Source organism: Dermacentor albipictus, chromosome 3 (assembly GCF_038994185.2).
Source record: "Dermacentor albipictus isolate Rhodes 1998 colony chromosome 3, USDA_Dalb.pri_finalv2, whole genome shotgun sequence".
In the NCBI taxonomy this organism is placed as follows: domain Eukaryota; kingdom Metazoa; phylum Arthropoda; class Arachnida; order Ixodida; family Ixodidae; genus Dermacentor; species Dermacentor albipictus.
The window spans coordinates 45,230,554-45,246,500 of NC_091823.1; the positions used below are offsets into that span (position 1 = coordinate 45,230,554).

The following is a 15,947-nucleotide window of genomic DNA, read 5'->3' on the forward strand; positions in this document are numbered from 1 at the left end:
GACATTTCACGAATGTTACTGATGGTTTTATCCATTCTCGTCACCGAACCTCGTGAAATCTGATTGTATGCGCGACGCGAATTGTGCAGTACTTTCTGGAAGACATGCGGGCACCAGCGTCTACGCCGGAACCCATTCGACGAGTCACGTATAAAAGCTGACCCGCTTGACCCGCTGATCAGATTTTCGACGATCGCCGGCTTTGCTCGCCGCCATCGTATAGTGCTTGAGGGTTACTTGTTTTGCTGGACACAAGTTCGCCCAATAAAGAGTTAAACTTCTTACTCAGTTTTCACACTGCGTCGTTCTTCACCATCAGCATACAACGCGAACAATATTTTCGTGCATGTATTAGCCGTTCTTGCGCGGCAGAAGTGGTCGCGTTGAGCGATTGTTTTCAACATGTTATGCAATACCCTTCTATTGTCCATTGCGAAGCCGGCGCTCACAAAAGTGTATGGTCTGACGTGAAACTAGTGCGAAAACTTCAAGGCGGTGCACGTAAACATTTGTTTTTGCGACATTTGTGGCATGCCAAGTTACTCATAAAACTGACTCATTCACAATTATGGCCAGAGGAACAAAGGGAACCTAGTGGCCCAATTTCTTTTGTTACAACCACACAATGGTAACGGACAATGAAGCCAAGGAAAGTACGTGCGAAATTAACCATTCTTTAAACTGTAGGTATAATAACTCCACCTCATTTCCTTATCATATTAATTAAGATAACCGTCAGTTTTCTCAACGCCTTCCTTGGCACTGTTGCCTGTTAGTTTAACATCGTTCGCAATTACACACGAGTAATGTACGGATCTGGGGTTATACATAAATTAAACCAATAAATAAAAAAAGGAAAAAGAAACCACGTTGGAAACTATCGACCAATTTCATTAACTTCGACATCTTGCAAAATAATCGAACATATAATACACCATCTGTCCTTAAATTTCTTGATGAACACAACTTCCTAACTAGGTATCAGCACGGATTCAAAAAGGTTTTTCAACCTGCACACCGCTTGCTGAAAGCATACATGATTCTGCGAAATTCCTTAACCATGGCGAACAAATAAATGCTGTTTTTATGGATTTCTCCAAAGCCTTTGATAAGGTCTCGCACAAAAATATTACTCTTCAAGTTAGACAAGGTACTTAACAATAAAATATTGATGGGTTGGATTTCTTCACACCTAACTAAAAGAGAATAATTTATTTCTTTTCGCGGTTGTTATCGAAAACATGTGAAGGTTGATTCTGGTGTTCCCCAGAGCTCAGTACTTGGTCCTTTGTTGTTTCTTTTGTTTATTAGCGATATCGTGACACAAATTCCTGTTAAGGTCAAGCTTTATGCAGATGACTGTACCTTATGGTCTGAAGTTAATAGTACATCCGATCATTTGCTGTTGAAGCGGGCATTTCATAAGGTAGTCTCCTCATGCGAAGTATGGCAAATAGTTATTAACTTTGGTAAAACTTTCTCCATGAAGATTACTCATAAGAAAATTCCTTTGCATTTTAGGTACAACGTTATATATTTCTTTCTCAATTAACTAATTACAAGTACCTGGGGCTTTATATATCAAATGATCTGAGCTGGAACAAGCACTTAACACATATAACAACAAATCCAAATTATAAACTTTTTTTCTTCGGCTTGCTCACAAGCTTTCAACTCCTTCTGTCCGCCTTTTAGCGTACAAATCAATTGTATTGCCAATCTTAGATCACGCGCGATCATATACTTTTACCTTTTACTAAATCTCATATTAAGAAACTAGAAACATTGCTAAGAAGAGCCGCGCATTTTCTATACAACACTTTTTCAAGGACTTAAGTTACGGACCTTTTAAATAGAGCTCAACTTGCGCCCTTATATTTAAGATACCTTTGTTGAAGGCATGAGTTCTTATATCAATTGATTAATGACCATTATAAAAGTAACATAGCTGATATTTTGTATTTTTTTCTTCTGGCTACCCAACTAGGCAGAAACATGACCTTATTACAACCCCTTTTCGCACACGTAATAATTCCTTTAAGTATTCATTCTTTCCTCGCACCAAAGTCGACTGGAATAAGCTAACTAATACAATTGTGTCAGCACCCTCGTTGTCGTTGCTTTCGTCATAGTTAGAATATGAACTTACCAATTCAGTTGTGTTGAAGTGAACTGTACCTACTTGTATCCTATTGTCATTAGTTTTCTCTGAACAAACGTGTTAAGTATTCCAAAACGGACGCCCTCATAACGTAAAAGTTGATGCTTTATTGTACCGATATTTCTTGCGCCCTTGATAGCTTGTATCTATCGTATCTATTGTGCAACCGATATCTACTATATGTTCATGTATGCGCCATTTCTTTTCTTTTTAATAATATCGTTATGTACCATCCTGTTAAAATCACCGAAAGGTGATTGCAGTATGTTGAAATAAGAAATATAGTTACTGTTTCACTTCAGCGTGCCTTTTGACATTGCGCGACGAAATTCTCCGAGCATGGGAGCTGATCGAACCAGCCCAAACTGCGGGCCCTCGACTCACCTTCGTACTCGCAGTGGTGGATGCGTCGCTTCTCCAGCTCGGGGTTGTTTCGCTTGTTGTACCTGGTGCCGGAGGGCGCGGGTCTCTGGCCGGAGGGCATCGACGGTTGGCTCTCGGCCGGGTACGGCGGCGGCGGCGTCCTCCGCGTCGACGCCGCCCCGCTCAGGGGACCCCCGTCGGTGGCCGGGCTTCCGGGCTCCGAGTTTGGAGGCGTCGGAGGCATGTACGACACTCGCGCCATCGAGAAGTGCGGTCCCCCGACCATGAACTTGAAGTTGGTCGGGGGTGCCGCGGCACCGGCCTGCGGCGAGTAGCCACCGCCGGGGTAGCACGACGCCTCGAGCTCTTGCTTGATCACGGGTCCGTACTGGCAGGGCGCAAGCACGGGTCCCTCGCTCTTCACGACGGGCACCATGTCCACCGAGCTCGACTGAGGCGGCGGAGCCGTTGCCGAGGTGTCCGGCTCCCGGGCGTTCATGCTCGCCGTGATGTCTTCCCAGATGATGTTGAAGGAGTCGGCCATCGGCGGCGCGGAAGGCGGCTGGTGATGAAGATGTTGTTGCTGTTGTTGTTGTTGCTGTTGCTGCTGCTGCTGCTGCCTCAGCGGCTGCTGCTGCTGTGGCTGCTGCTGCTGCGGCTGGGGAGGGTTGGGTTTAGCGAAAACGTTGTCCTCGGACTTGGACACAGCCATATGGTAGAGCCGGTACTCGGCCCGCATGTGAGGCGGCGCGTGAGTGTACCGGCCCATGTAGGGCGGGTACGGGGACGCGCACATGGTGGCGAACGACGCCGTCATTCCGCCGTCTTCCGCGGGCTCCACCTGGTGGACCTCGAAGAACTCGTCCACTTGCGAGGCGCTCTCGCGGCGAGCCTTCTGCTGGGCACTTGCCGCGTCGGAGAGCCGCACCGGCGCCCAGTCGCGCTCCAGGTACGGGTCCAGGTCTGGCTTGACGGAACCCTGCGGCAAGGAACACGTACGGCGCACGTGTATTATGTCACGTTACAGCCTCGCACAACACGACGCTCGCTAAAATATTTGATAAAATATTCGCAGCAGTGCTTCCGTCGTTATCTCCTCGCAGCGGGTCGTTTTCATTTGTAGCCGTAGAGATCTCTGCCTTGTTTAATAAAGAACATCGTTTTGCTAATTAGCGGTTTCTTGAAAAGAATTGTGACGCAGTATTAAGAACACAGACGATAGAAACCTACGCTCGTCCGTGTTCTTTCTGTCACCTGTGTTCGTATCGATGCACCTCAATTCCGCTCAAGAAGACATATACCTGTAGGCTTTTTTTTTTTACGTTCAACGATCGTGCCTCTGAACTTCCTTACAGCTTCACAGAATTCGTGAAGGGGTATAACATAGCTTTGCATGTGTACGTGCGTTTGTGAAGCCATGCGCAAAGTTGTATAGGTCGTCGAAGGCTATCGATCGGTAGTATCATGTATCGCGCTACTGCTAACAACCGCTCTAGAATTTCACCAATTCAGGGAACTTTGTGTCCGGTTTCTTCACGATAATTCTGACGGCTTATATGAATCCGAGAGAGCCTATGACACTGACCGCCATCCGTCTTCAGCCTCATGAGTATTGGTGAGATACCGTGAGGTGCATACCGAAATGGTCACACCGCAGTCGCCGCTGCATACGGCGATGGCAGCGATGTAAACTATGCCTACCAGCATGCGCAGTCCAGCGGCTGCAGTGTCTGAAAAGGACGCCTCAAGTGATATGGCGTCCTTTCAAGTGAGACGTCCTTTCAAGTGAAAGGACGCCTCAAGTGAAAGGACGCCTCAAGTGAAGCTGCAACGCGCGGCTCTCAGCGCATCATATAAGGATGCAACGGAACTGCTCAAGGGAGAGTGCTGCCGCGGATCGCTTCGTAATTGCTTTTTCTTTTCTTTTTGAACTTTCCCTTTCATATGGGCCGTTGTGGGAAGTGTGTGCAACGTTCACCCCGTCGGGACCTGTGATAGTATTTGAGCGCTTTTCGTCAGGATACTAGTTTTTTTATAAGCAAATGTTTAGCTTTGTGCATACATGTTTCGGAGTTTACATTGAGCTTAATTAATTGTCATTAATTCGTTCGTGTTGCGCTGTTCCCTGTTAGTGATTGGCTGCTAACGAACACTTCTATGAATCCGAGTCGTTTGTCTTTTTTTCATCTGTCGTACTCACTTTTATCCTCCTCCAATACAATTTAGCCAACTGGTTACATCCTCTGGTTAACCTCTCTGTCTTATTTACTGTTATCGCTCTCCCTCTTTTGAAATAGCGAAATGGAGAGCTCTCTCTGAGAAGGCAGTGCAGTCGATAAGTCTGTACAGAAAATGTGCAATATCTAGTATTATTGTTCTAAAAAAAAGCCAAGTGGTGCGTGAGCAATCGTTACCCAGCCCGAACGGGAAAGGGCACACAAGTGGTGTAGCGCTTCTACGTCAAAGCATTTCGCTGTGTCGCTGCAGTAACGACCAAGAGGTAACAAGGTCTTTCACCTTGCTCGTAGGAATTCCGACTTTACCGACTTTACACTTTAAGCTTCCGTTGTTTATTTGCAAAGGCCAATCAAGATTGTCACACTAACCACACACTAACCTCAACAACTCTGTCATTGCTGCATGCAATGACAAAGTTTGTTGCATGCAACCGAATCGCGAGCAATTCTAAACGCGGTTCCTGAAATGGCATAGCCACCTCAGCGAGGAGACATTGTTATCTGACTGCGGCAAACACGGCAGACCTTCAAACTTCCTCCTCGTATCAGTGACTCACATACCGCCGAGATAGCCTGAAGCTAAAGTGAGCTTCGAGCGACGAAACCGCGCCTTCTGCTACGCCAATACATAAATGCATGCCCTGACTCACGTCGACTGAGTCAAATAACACCTGGCTGCTCGCGGCGCTTCTCCGAGGCAACGCCGGCGAAGACCGGAAGAAGCGAACGAGTTGATCGTTGAGAGAGCGGCAGGCAGGATTGCTAAGCGCGCGCGCGGGCGCACGCCAAACAAACGTTACGGTTCAGTCGCGTGGGCGGTCGTGCTTGTTCAACACGGCGGGGGACACGACCTCGAAGGGCTACTCATAACAGGCCTCGAGAGGGGAGGCCTGGGTGACCTGTACCGCATGGAACGCCGCTTCGCGACCGCGAGCTTCCAAGAAATGGCGACACGCGTGGGTTACTCGGGCCCATCTGCCGTTTCCTGCATCGGACGACGCGTGGACGAGCGCAGGATGGGCCGCCGCGTTTAGGTTAAACAAGAAAAGGCTGCGCACTATGTGGTCGCGCTTACGCGCAAGTCTGCGTGTTGTGGCGTTGCCACATCCTGCTTCGCCTTCGCATACAGCTCGGTCCGTTCGCTGCTTCCGTTTTCCAATCGGCCGTGTTTCGCTCAAACGCGCTCGAAGACGGCAAACGATTAGACAGAACGATGAGATTAGACAATTTTGCAAGCTCAATTGAGACGGCTGACGTAGGAAAGGGGTCAAAAGAGGTCACTGGAGGGCGTCTTCTTAATCCTATCCTGCAGTGGACTCAAGCCGGCGATGATTTATTGTGACGACGATGACGACCATGGTTACTGATTCGCTGTATTTCGTAGTACTCTATCAGTATTAACCTGTGGCATAACCTATAGACCGAAATTAGGAGGCCAACGAAGAAACCGAAGCTGAAGCTAAACTTTAGCATAACGATCGATGGTATGGAAGGTAATAGGCGTAATAATAATAGGCTTGCAGTATAGACTAGGAATCAAAAGTGGCAATCATAGCAGACATAAGAGGAAGCAATACACAGAACAGGTAACGGATAGTTGATTGATTTAACGTGTGGATCGAACGGAAGGGAAAACCAGATGAGGGCGGCAGAAAAGGCGGGATTGATGAGATGAAGAAATTTTCAGTCTTATGAGCTCGGCTGGAGTCGAACAAGCAATGGTAGCCCGAGACATTTGGGGCGATGCATTTGCCCTGCGGTTGGAGTTATAAGCTGACTACTGTGGTGACAGTTCTTGAGCGTGAAATACGAGGGCAGTTGTTATAGACTTTATGCAGACAGACACCGATAAGAACTGCCAAATTATAATTTTCCCTGGTAGGTCGTGTGTGATACTTAACTTTCACTATTAGGTATGCATAAGGCCTCTGCCATGGTGTTTGACGTCAGTGTATTGTCACCAATGGCAGGGGCTCTGGAACCATCTTCCACCTAGGAGAGAGTGACAGAAGGAAGGAGAAAGGAAGGGAGGCTAACCATAAAGGGAAATGCGGTTCGCTAGCCTATACGCTGCGGAACGGACGGGGTAGCAAGTTAAAGTAGACAGCGAGAGAGAGAGACAAGGAACAGACACGCGATCATAGCCTGTCTAATATGCTACAGCATTTAAATGTGCACGCGAAACGGCACTCCGCTTAGTCCTAGGTATATCAAGTTGATCCGCAGTGCGCGTTTTCTTCGAATTAAACTTGTTAACCCACTAAACCCCTAAAACATCCATAAGGCTACAACGTAGATCGCAAAGGATATACATAGATACAACAGCGTAAATATACTGACCCTTCGGCATGTATGTCACGTGCATAAAGTAGCTTTAATAATATTGCGGCATATAAACCATCATACCATTTTTTATGGGCTATACGGAATTGTTTCTTATAATTGTTTGTGGCAGATAGCACGATAACATTTTTCTTGAGTTAGGCTGATCAAAGAGGCAGAGATCGTTTGAACAATAAACCAAAATGCATATTTGGCTAATAAAATATATAATAATTTCTTATTTAGTCATTTTACGACACGTGTTGCGAGTAATAAGTTGTAGCCGGGGAGTTAGCAAGGCATATCCATTTGGAACGAAATTTGATAATTACACATGTCTTCGAGGTATGAGCCACCTATCTTGCAGTGAGCCCGCACTGTTCCTCCAGCTACTTCCTTTTTTTTTGTTTTAATGCCGGTGTATGCATTGAAGCACAAAAGCAACTGGAACGCCAATGTCCTCGGCCGCCCGCTTGGGGAATGAATATCTCGAAACTCTAGTGTCATCCTGAGATTCGTTCCAAGTGGAACGAATTCTCAGGCGAGCCCACTAAAGCCCACTAACTCAAATTCATCTATTGCAACATGAGCAGAAAGGTAATCAGTTACTTCTTGATTAATTAAATTTTGTTAATTAAATGAAGAGGAATTTACATTTCTCGTGCATGTAAATGTACATCTCAATTCGAGTAATACAGATCAATTTTCTATCTCACACAAGCGATACTTAAATGTTCTTTGAAATCTGAAGGAAGAAAATATAATACCGGCATATAACGCTTAGTGGGCCGACAGTGGAACCAGCTGCACGCTTCTATTCCCCAGATTTAAGCAATATGTGTTTTTTTTTAAATTATGACCATGGCTACAGCTGAGGTTGTTCTACGAGTGGCAAGCGCGAATATCGAATTCAGCAGGCGAAAGCTGGCGGCACATGTCCTTGGCCTTCGTACATTCATAATTGGGAGGTATGAATCAGGGGCCGGTAATAAAACGTCGAGCAGCAGCAATGAGTGCCTGACCACGTCTAATGAGTCATTCAGCGCCCACGCCATATGTCGCTGTCCTGAAGAGGGACAAGTTTCTTTCTTGCACCGAGAGCAAAGGTGGGTTTCCTTTCCGGCGCTTCGTCAGTGATTCGAGCATCACTCCGCCTACGATACGATTAGGTTCGGCTTGTCGCGAGCGATGGGTAATAAATAAGCTTATAGCACAGAATGGAACGAAGTGAATGGCTAGGTTACGTGGGCCCTGGCCTCGCATACCACTTCCTATGATGAATGAATGATGACGCGATGTATACAAGCTTAGCGCAGACGAGCGCTGGCAGAAGCAGGTGCCACCAGTATGCACCTGCAACCATAACTGTTTTTTGGAGTCTCATGTGTCAATCTTGCGATTTGCGAGGCTGTACAGGCAACTTTCTCAGTCCCAGACAGCCACACGTGGGGCGTCACCTTCGAGCCAAGAACGCTCGGCAGCCTCACGGCATCGTCAGCACGAACGCGCCACTGATAAGGTATTTAAATTCGAAGCTATGGCGCGAATATAAACTAAACAAAGGGAGCCCTAAAGGCTTCTAGAATGTATATTTGTTCGGCTTTCGTCCGTCTTGCGCTATCCGAAGTTAGAGCCGCAAATGGCATCGCCTGGTGATATTATTTCAGCGCGCGCGCTCACGCCTATATTTTATTCGCGGGCACAAAGCTGCCTTTCGCGTTTTTTTCTTTACCGTTTCCGCGTTTGATAGCCGCACGGCGAAGTCCGCGGCGTGACAGTGTTTGGCACGCGTTCCACACTTCATCTCAGCGCCGGCACTTATTTCTCGCGCCTCCCGAGGGGGCCCGCTTCCGAAGCCAAAGCCGCAGACATTAGCCGATGTCGCAACGCGGCTCCTTCTTGGATGACGCTTCCAAAGAGAGGAAGAAATGAACAGAAAAGACAGGCCACCGCAAGACAACCAAAAATGCCGAGCCATTAATTCGACGCAGCGGGAAACGTTGCCTCCGATACAAGTTCCCTGCACACTCGCTTCTGAGTTCGCTTTTGCTTTCCGTTTGTTTCCTACTGCTCGCCAATTCGTTTGCAGCCTTCAGCACCACAAACCCGCCGCCACTAAACGCTGCCCTTGCAAGATGTTCTCTTCCATCCCGCGTACCCCCCCTCCTTTCATTCCGTTTCCCCCCCTTCCATTGCCGAAACACCGGAAACGCGCCATCGCTTACGCGGCAGCTCAACGCAAAGAAGCGGTGCAGAGCCCCCAAGCTCTCGACACGGTGCGTTGAGAGTGCTGATCGAGGAGGCGACACATCTTCGGAAAGCAATTCTTTCTTCTCTTACGCCGTGTTCATTCGAGCTCGTTTTCTTTTCTTTAATTCTTTTCTCGTACATCATCTCGTTGTTTCGGCGCCTAGCTAGCCACCGCCGCCGCGTTCCCTGAATCCAGAGCACCTCGGCTTGAGAAGAGGCACTTCGCATTCGAGACACGCAACCAGCGCTACATGGGGCCGGCCTCCTCGAGAGTGCGTGCTCGCGTGTGTTTGTCGGCTACGAGACAAGGTGGCTGCGCGCGCTGAGCTGACCCGTTCGTCCCACTCTATAAGACTACCGCGAAAATAGCGAGAGAGCATTCATTCGTTCTTTCTATCTTTCTCGGCCCTTTTCTTGCTCTTCTGCCATCGCAACCTTCCTCGGCTCATTATTATTCTCAGGGTTCTGAAGCGGTTTGTTCTCCGCGCTTCTGTCAAGGCCAGAGCACGGCCCCGCGTGTGTGCGTTGAGGGTTACGCGAGGAGAGAGGGACCCCCGGTGTGCGCGTTTCCGAAATGCACGCGAGACGAGACGAGACAAATCGCTCGTTCTGCGTTGTTTTGTTGTTACTTGATGAAGCGCGAGTAACGTCTGATACGAAGTTTGAAGCGCGCTGCCCCGCGTATCTTCGCAAAACAACGACAGGTCGCAGTGCGCAGACAAACTTTCGCGCCGAGTTTAAGTAAGGAGGCGGGCTACACGGAGAACCAGTTCTGTAGCAGTCATTAGCTTTTACTGCGTAGGATGGAGGATAACACAGAAATCGAGGGGAAGACTCGGGCGGTAAACGTAATCGGCTACGGGTCATGACATAGTTGTTTGAAATACCCAGACGAAGAGGAAAGATTAGAGACAAAGAGGAAAAGATTAGCTGTGTTTTATGCGAAGCATATTACGAGAGCTCAACCCAGCTCCTCAGGCGCGGCGGTGTCGCCATGAAATCACGTGACACCGTGACGTCACGACAGAGGAGAAGTGGCTTTGGCTCAACTCTTGCAAGACGGGCTGGGTGGGAATCGAACCAGGGTCTCCGGAGTGTGGGACGGAGACGCTACCACTGAGCCACGAGTACGATGCTTCAAAGCGGTACAAAAGCGCCTCTAGTGAATGCGGTGTTGCCTTAGAAACGAGCTGTTTCTAAGGCGTGCGTCTCTTGCTCAGGCGCACATTTCGTTGCCGCGCCGAACGCTGCTTTGCTCGACGCTCACCGCGTCCAATGCGGGGCGCGTAGTCGCTGCCCTGTAGCCCATTGTCTTACACCCCTTGGCGGGTCGACGGGAACGCTGTCGCGTTCCACTCTTGAAGGCGAAGAAGTAATGCATGAGTTGTTTCTTCGTCTAGCCGAACCAAATATAGCCAAGCAACAGCAGTTCACCAGGCTAAACAGTGGTTCAACAACTAAAATAAAGGCTAGTATGCTTCGCATCCTGGGCTTAACCTTACCTAAGCCACAGCCATTTTTTTTAGTTGCCGAACTGATCGAACAAACTTTTATATACGACACAGCACTGAACAGCCCAGTTGGTATGCTATCTCAAAGCTCATGAACTCTCATACGTTATGTAGCGTTATCTTTCTTGCCCGTCATTTCTTCGTAAAACAAGTGTAGGTTAGCGAATGTTAGTTTAGGATGCTGGCAGACCTGTGGCCTTTCCTGGCGGCAACCTGCTTGCAGTCTTTCCTTACGTACTCCATCCTCTCGTTTCTTTCTCAATGTTACCAAGATGCCTGCGCATGAATAATGACCAAAGGTAAGTCGTGATTCCGCCTGTAAGAGCGTGCACCGGTTCCTCTATGCGGAAGGTGCCAGGGTAGAAAGCTTGTCGAAACTATTCTGTTCCACAAAACTTGTGCAGTGAAATCATTCTGCGAAGGACAATTAGGCAATGCGCGTGATCCAGAGAGTGTCTGCCTTTCCCTCCTTCAACTATTTTATAGACAGCAGATGCACCAATAAAAACAGCAGTGTGTCCGCCTCCAGAAGCGTGTCCTGTAACTATCTGCCATTGAGACGGATTCGCAAGGCTTCTTCTGCTGAATGCACGAAGCGTTTCGCGCGCTACAGTGCTTCACACAAAATGGAGCTGACTAATCGCGATATTGAACATGTAATTACCTATAGGGACGGCCGAGCAACCACAAGCAGCCCTTACGAACAAATCTTATCCGTACAAGAGCCAATGGTAATTGGATCGCTGGCCAGGCGCGCGATTTTGCAGCAATCGCATGCAAGCAGCTTTGCGAATTCTCGAATCACGGGAAGCAAATCGCGTCCCAACAGAAGGCGTTCATGCGATGGGAGTATACTGTGCCATTTAGAAGGGCGCGCAGTTGGGAATGTTCATCGGTCTCTTTTGCGCACTCGTCCCTTCACAATCACATCAATGATGCGTCAGTCGTTCTCAACTGAGCGGGCTCCACCGCGCGTTCCGCGCTTTATCACGCGTGGGTGAGAGTGGTGGGCTTCCTCTGCGGAAACGCCGCACGCCAGTGCCCCAAAAGGGTGATCTCGGTGAAACCGCATGGACGCGGGACTTGGCTGAAAAACCTGGCGCTGCGGGCTCGGGGTCGGGTTTGGCCCAAAGATTCTGGGGCAGTTTCGCCGGGTGGCGGAACAAAGGGAGAACGCGCTGCCCAGCGGCCAGCTGGGGGCTGCCGAAGACCGAAAAGAACGAAGAAAATAAAAGTATTTAGTGAAGAGAAAAAAAGGGGGGGGGGCACACTCGGCTGTCCGTCGTTCAAGGCCGCGGCACGGGTACAAAGGGCTCTGTGCCGCTGCAGCGGCCGGCCACGGGGTCCGCACAGCGCGCAGCCCTTTCAGGCCCCGGCTGACCTTGCACGTTGCTGCCAATGGCAACGCTGAGAGCGAAAGCAAAGACGAACCGGAAAGCGACAATGGATCTCCCAGTCCGTTCTGCCCGGACGGGCAGCGGGGGCATACCGCTGTGCGCGGAAGACGAAGAACGGAAAAGGGTCAGTGTGTTTGTGGGTTGCCCCGCTCAGAAAAAAAAAGAAAACATAAAACTGGAGGATGGCTTTCCAGGAAGCCATGCGGTTCTTTACGGTACGGCAGAACTTCACTAGCATGCCACAGCGAGGGGAGAAACGGGGCAGCATAGTAAAAGAAGAGACACGTAAACGAGCCGCGTTCTTCTGTTCACCGTTTCGTGAATGGCAGCGAGAGGAGAGGAAGCGAGCACGGTTCGGGCTGGACAACGCCGATGCCGTATGCCCCGCGTGCAAGCACGTTCGGTCAACAAGAGTGTACCGGGGCTGCACGAATAGCTTCGCGTGTTGCCCACCCGGAGCTCCCCGGGCTGGAGACTTTCCTCTGTATAACGAAGCCTAAGCGCGAGCCCTTCCCACCCTTTTGTGCGTTCCTCTACTTTGCACGTACGCACGCTATCGCTTTTTCTCTCTTTCTTTATTACTCTACGCACGCACGTGGCCAAGCACGTCGGGAAATTGCAGGCCGCTGCGGAACCGCCAGGAAGAAGGAAGTGTGTATACGCGCGCGACGCAGAAAAAAAAAAAAAGGCAGCAGGAGGTCGGGCCCCGTATAGTTTACCACAGCCGCAACGAGTCTCCGGGCAGTGGTGGTGGTATAGTGGCACTTCGTCATCCTGACGCTTTCGCTCCGGGAGGGACTCCGAGGGCCGTCGGTGGACCCGACGGCGCCATTCCGGTCTCCTGGGACATTTTCCTTTCCGCGACTCGCGTGCGTCCCTCGCTGCGCGGATTTTATCGCTTGCACGCATCGCCCTATGCGTGCGTGTAGCCCAGCGAAGGCTTTTTTTACTTTTCTCTCTCCGCGCGAGCGCCGAGCCGCCCGCGGCTTCTTCATTCACAATCCTTTCAGCCGGAAGCGTCAGTGTAGTTCCGTTTTCCTCGTGCGCGCCCCCCCCCACACTCCCGCCCCCCTCCCCGGTCTCCTCTGGCTCGTTTTTTCACTTGCATAACGACGTTCCGTCTTTCACTTCGCGCCCGCGGCAAGCCGAGCAAGCGGCGACGTTCTCCTCTCGGAATCGAAGCTCGCGGCGCCGGACGGGTGACGTCAGCTGCTCGCTCCATATGGCGAGTCGCTGAAGCGTGCATCTGGTAGCCGCCGACGTCTGTCGACTACGTCGGCGGGATGCGGCGGCAATCATCGCGCCGAGACAAGCGAGGCCGACACGCAAGCTCCGTGGCGGCGGCGGTGGTGGTGGTCGACCGCGCGCAAGTGCTCAAGACGAAACACCGCACACATCATCGCCGCTTCCTTCTGCAGCGCATGCCTGCCTTCCGGCGAAAGGGTCGCACTCAAGAGGCACGCATGGGTCGACGGGAGGAAATTAAGGCTCGTCGGCCGTCCCTGGAAGATCGTTACAGGGCAGAAATGAAAACGTTCGACCTCATCTCGAGTGTCCTGTGACTGATTTCTCTACGTTTCTGGCGGCCATTTAGACGCAGCGGTCACCGCTGCGCGAGGGCAGTTGCATATCAATAGCATATGCGTGTGGAGGACGCATAAGTAATCTCCAGAAGGTTTTTATTGCCGATTTCGCTGCGGCCGAGACGGCTCGCACAAACAAGGTTGGCACCCGTCGGTCTCACGTGCTCCCGTGGTGCAGATAGTCGTGGGCGAAGAGACCTTATCACCGCGAGGAAGATACGGCCGCGCGGGACAAGAAGCACGTGGTTTTTGTTTACTCGTCACGGAGCCTTCGCATGTATACGACGTGAAGGGGAAAACCGGACGCGAATAAATACGGCTGATTTCCCTCGTGGGCGCAAGAGCTGCGCCGCAAGAAGCTAACTGTTCCTTCCTGCTTAGCCGGAATTCGCTCAAGATGGACGCTGAACGGAAACACAGAATCAGTCTACAATATTTGCAGTTTCTCTTTCTCTCTCTCTCTTTCTCTAGTCTAGATTCTTTCAAAACTGTATCCACTCGCCTGTGATGGAAGAATTTCCATTATTAGTGGAGGTAACGATGAACAAACTACTGCTTTTATTTCTGAACCACTCTTGTTGATGTCAGTATTACGCCACTGATTTTGAGCCGGATTTCTGCAGTAGGGACATTTTTTTCTTTTTGACCGGAGGCAACATTCCTTCTAATTTCCAGGTAGAATCTGTGCTTACGTTCGGTGGAAGGTGTTGTCATCAGTTTTCACTGGCAAGCATTTTTTGCTCCGAGCGAACGCTGTCAAATCTGGGACACCACAAATAATGTCCGAATCTCGCTCCCAGGAATCTCCGCTTATACTTCTCTACTGTTTACGTCAGCTGGCACTTACTGTAATGTTTGCAAAGGCCTTAATCTTAGCATTCCGTCGAATGCCCTGCCACCCACTACTGTGTTTCGCTTCTGTTGGCGCCTGCATTATTACTCTTACAGACCTCAGGTGCGTTAAATGTCCGACGCATTATATGGCCTCCATCAATTCACTTCTATTAATATCTTATAATACATCGACTTCCAGCTTTTTCTACTCTATATTTGCACAGTCGTCTTCCTATCTTTCGGAATTTGCCCCTGCCATTTTCTGTTCCTTGAGACGCTGCGCGTTTCGCTTCGCTTGGAACGGCTCTAACAGACCAGCGGCTATCTCTCTTTAACGCGCTACACTAAAACGAATGTTTGCTAAATGCTCAAGCCGCTAACTCGAACACACAGGAAGGCACATTAAGACAGTTCAAGCTGCGCTTGAACTTTCTTTGTGTATCTCCTTGTGGAGCTGTCGTTTTCCCGGCTTGCGAAATTACCAAAACATTCGTTTAAACGAACCAACTAGCCCGCCAAGACGTCCGACGCCTCGCATTACGCGGTCAACTTCCTTTCTTCCTATTAACCTAAGCTGTGTGTAATATATCAGCTTCCCGAGTTTCCCATGCATCATCCGCACCGACGTGTATTCCCATCTCTTTAAACATGCCGCTATCATCTTCCGTTCCGTCGTTCGTCGCTCGGCTCTTAGCTTCGTTTCAAATATCACTCTTGTCCTCTTGCGTTATTCCAAAAATGCAGCTCACTAATCTAGCTAAACCTTTAAAAGCATGGCACCAGAGTGAAGGGCAGAGGAGGAGTAGGAGGAGGGTAAGGGGGATGCCGAAAGAATAACGAAGAAGAGAGTTCGTACAGGCGCTAACAATGGGAGCTCTCGGAAACCCAACACTCGCAGCTGTGTCTTCTCGTGTGTCAGCCTGGTATTATAGTTCTGCGCTCGGACGACGCAGAGGGCAACTGAGGAGGGGGGGGGGGGGGTGGCGTCGCGCGAGAAAGACCCAGCGGTTGGCCTCGTCTTAGCGAGAAAGACGAAACCGCGCGGCGAAAATGTGACGCACGTGTTTCTCGGGAGACTTGCGCCCGCGTCCGCGAGGAAGATGCGTCCTCGTCGCCGGTGTGCACCGCGCGGTTCGCGACCATGGGAAACGCGGATCTCGCGAAGCCGCGCAGTTCGGCGCCGGGAAGCGGCGGAGACGGGAGGACAATGCTCCCTCTCTCTTATTTTATGGTCCTCGAGTGTGTCTACCACGCTTTACTTGTATATTTCCCGTATCCTGTTCCAGAGT

General features: G+C 50.0%; 1 protein-coding gene and 1 long non-coding RNA gene across 3 annotated transcripts in view; one reads left to right on the forward strand and one right to left on the reverse strand.

The window, feature by feature from the left end:
- The window catches only part of LOC139057366 (uncharacterized), a 190,917-nt gene that overhangs the window by 44,616 nt on the left and 130,354 nt on the right, over positions 1–15,947 (forward strand). The window lies entirely within an intron of this gene.
- LOC135898178 (Krueppel-like factor 5) overlaps positions 1–15,947 on the reverse strand; it is an 85,265-nt gene that overhangs the window by 12,817 nt on the left and 56,501 nt on the right. For both annotated transcript variants that reach the window (XM_065426996.2, XM_065426995.2), the window contains exon 3: positions 2,546–3,503. In XM_065426996.2, the coding sequence (XP_065283068.1) occupies positions 2,546–3,503 (958 nt within the window). The remainder of the gene's footprint in view (positions 1–2,545; positions 3,504–15,947) is intronic.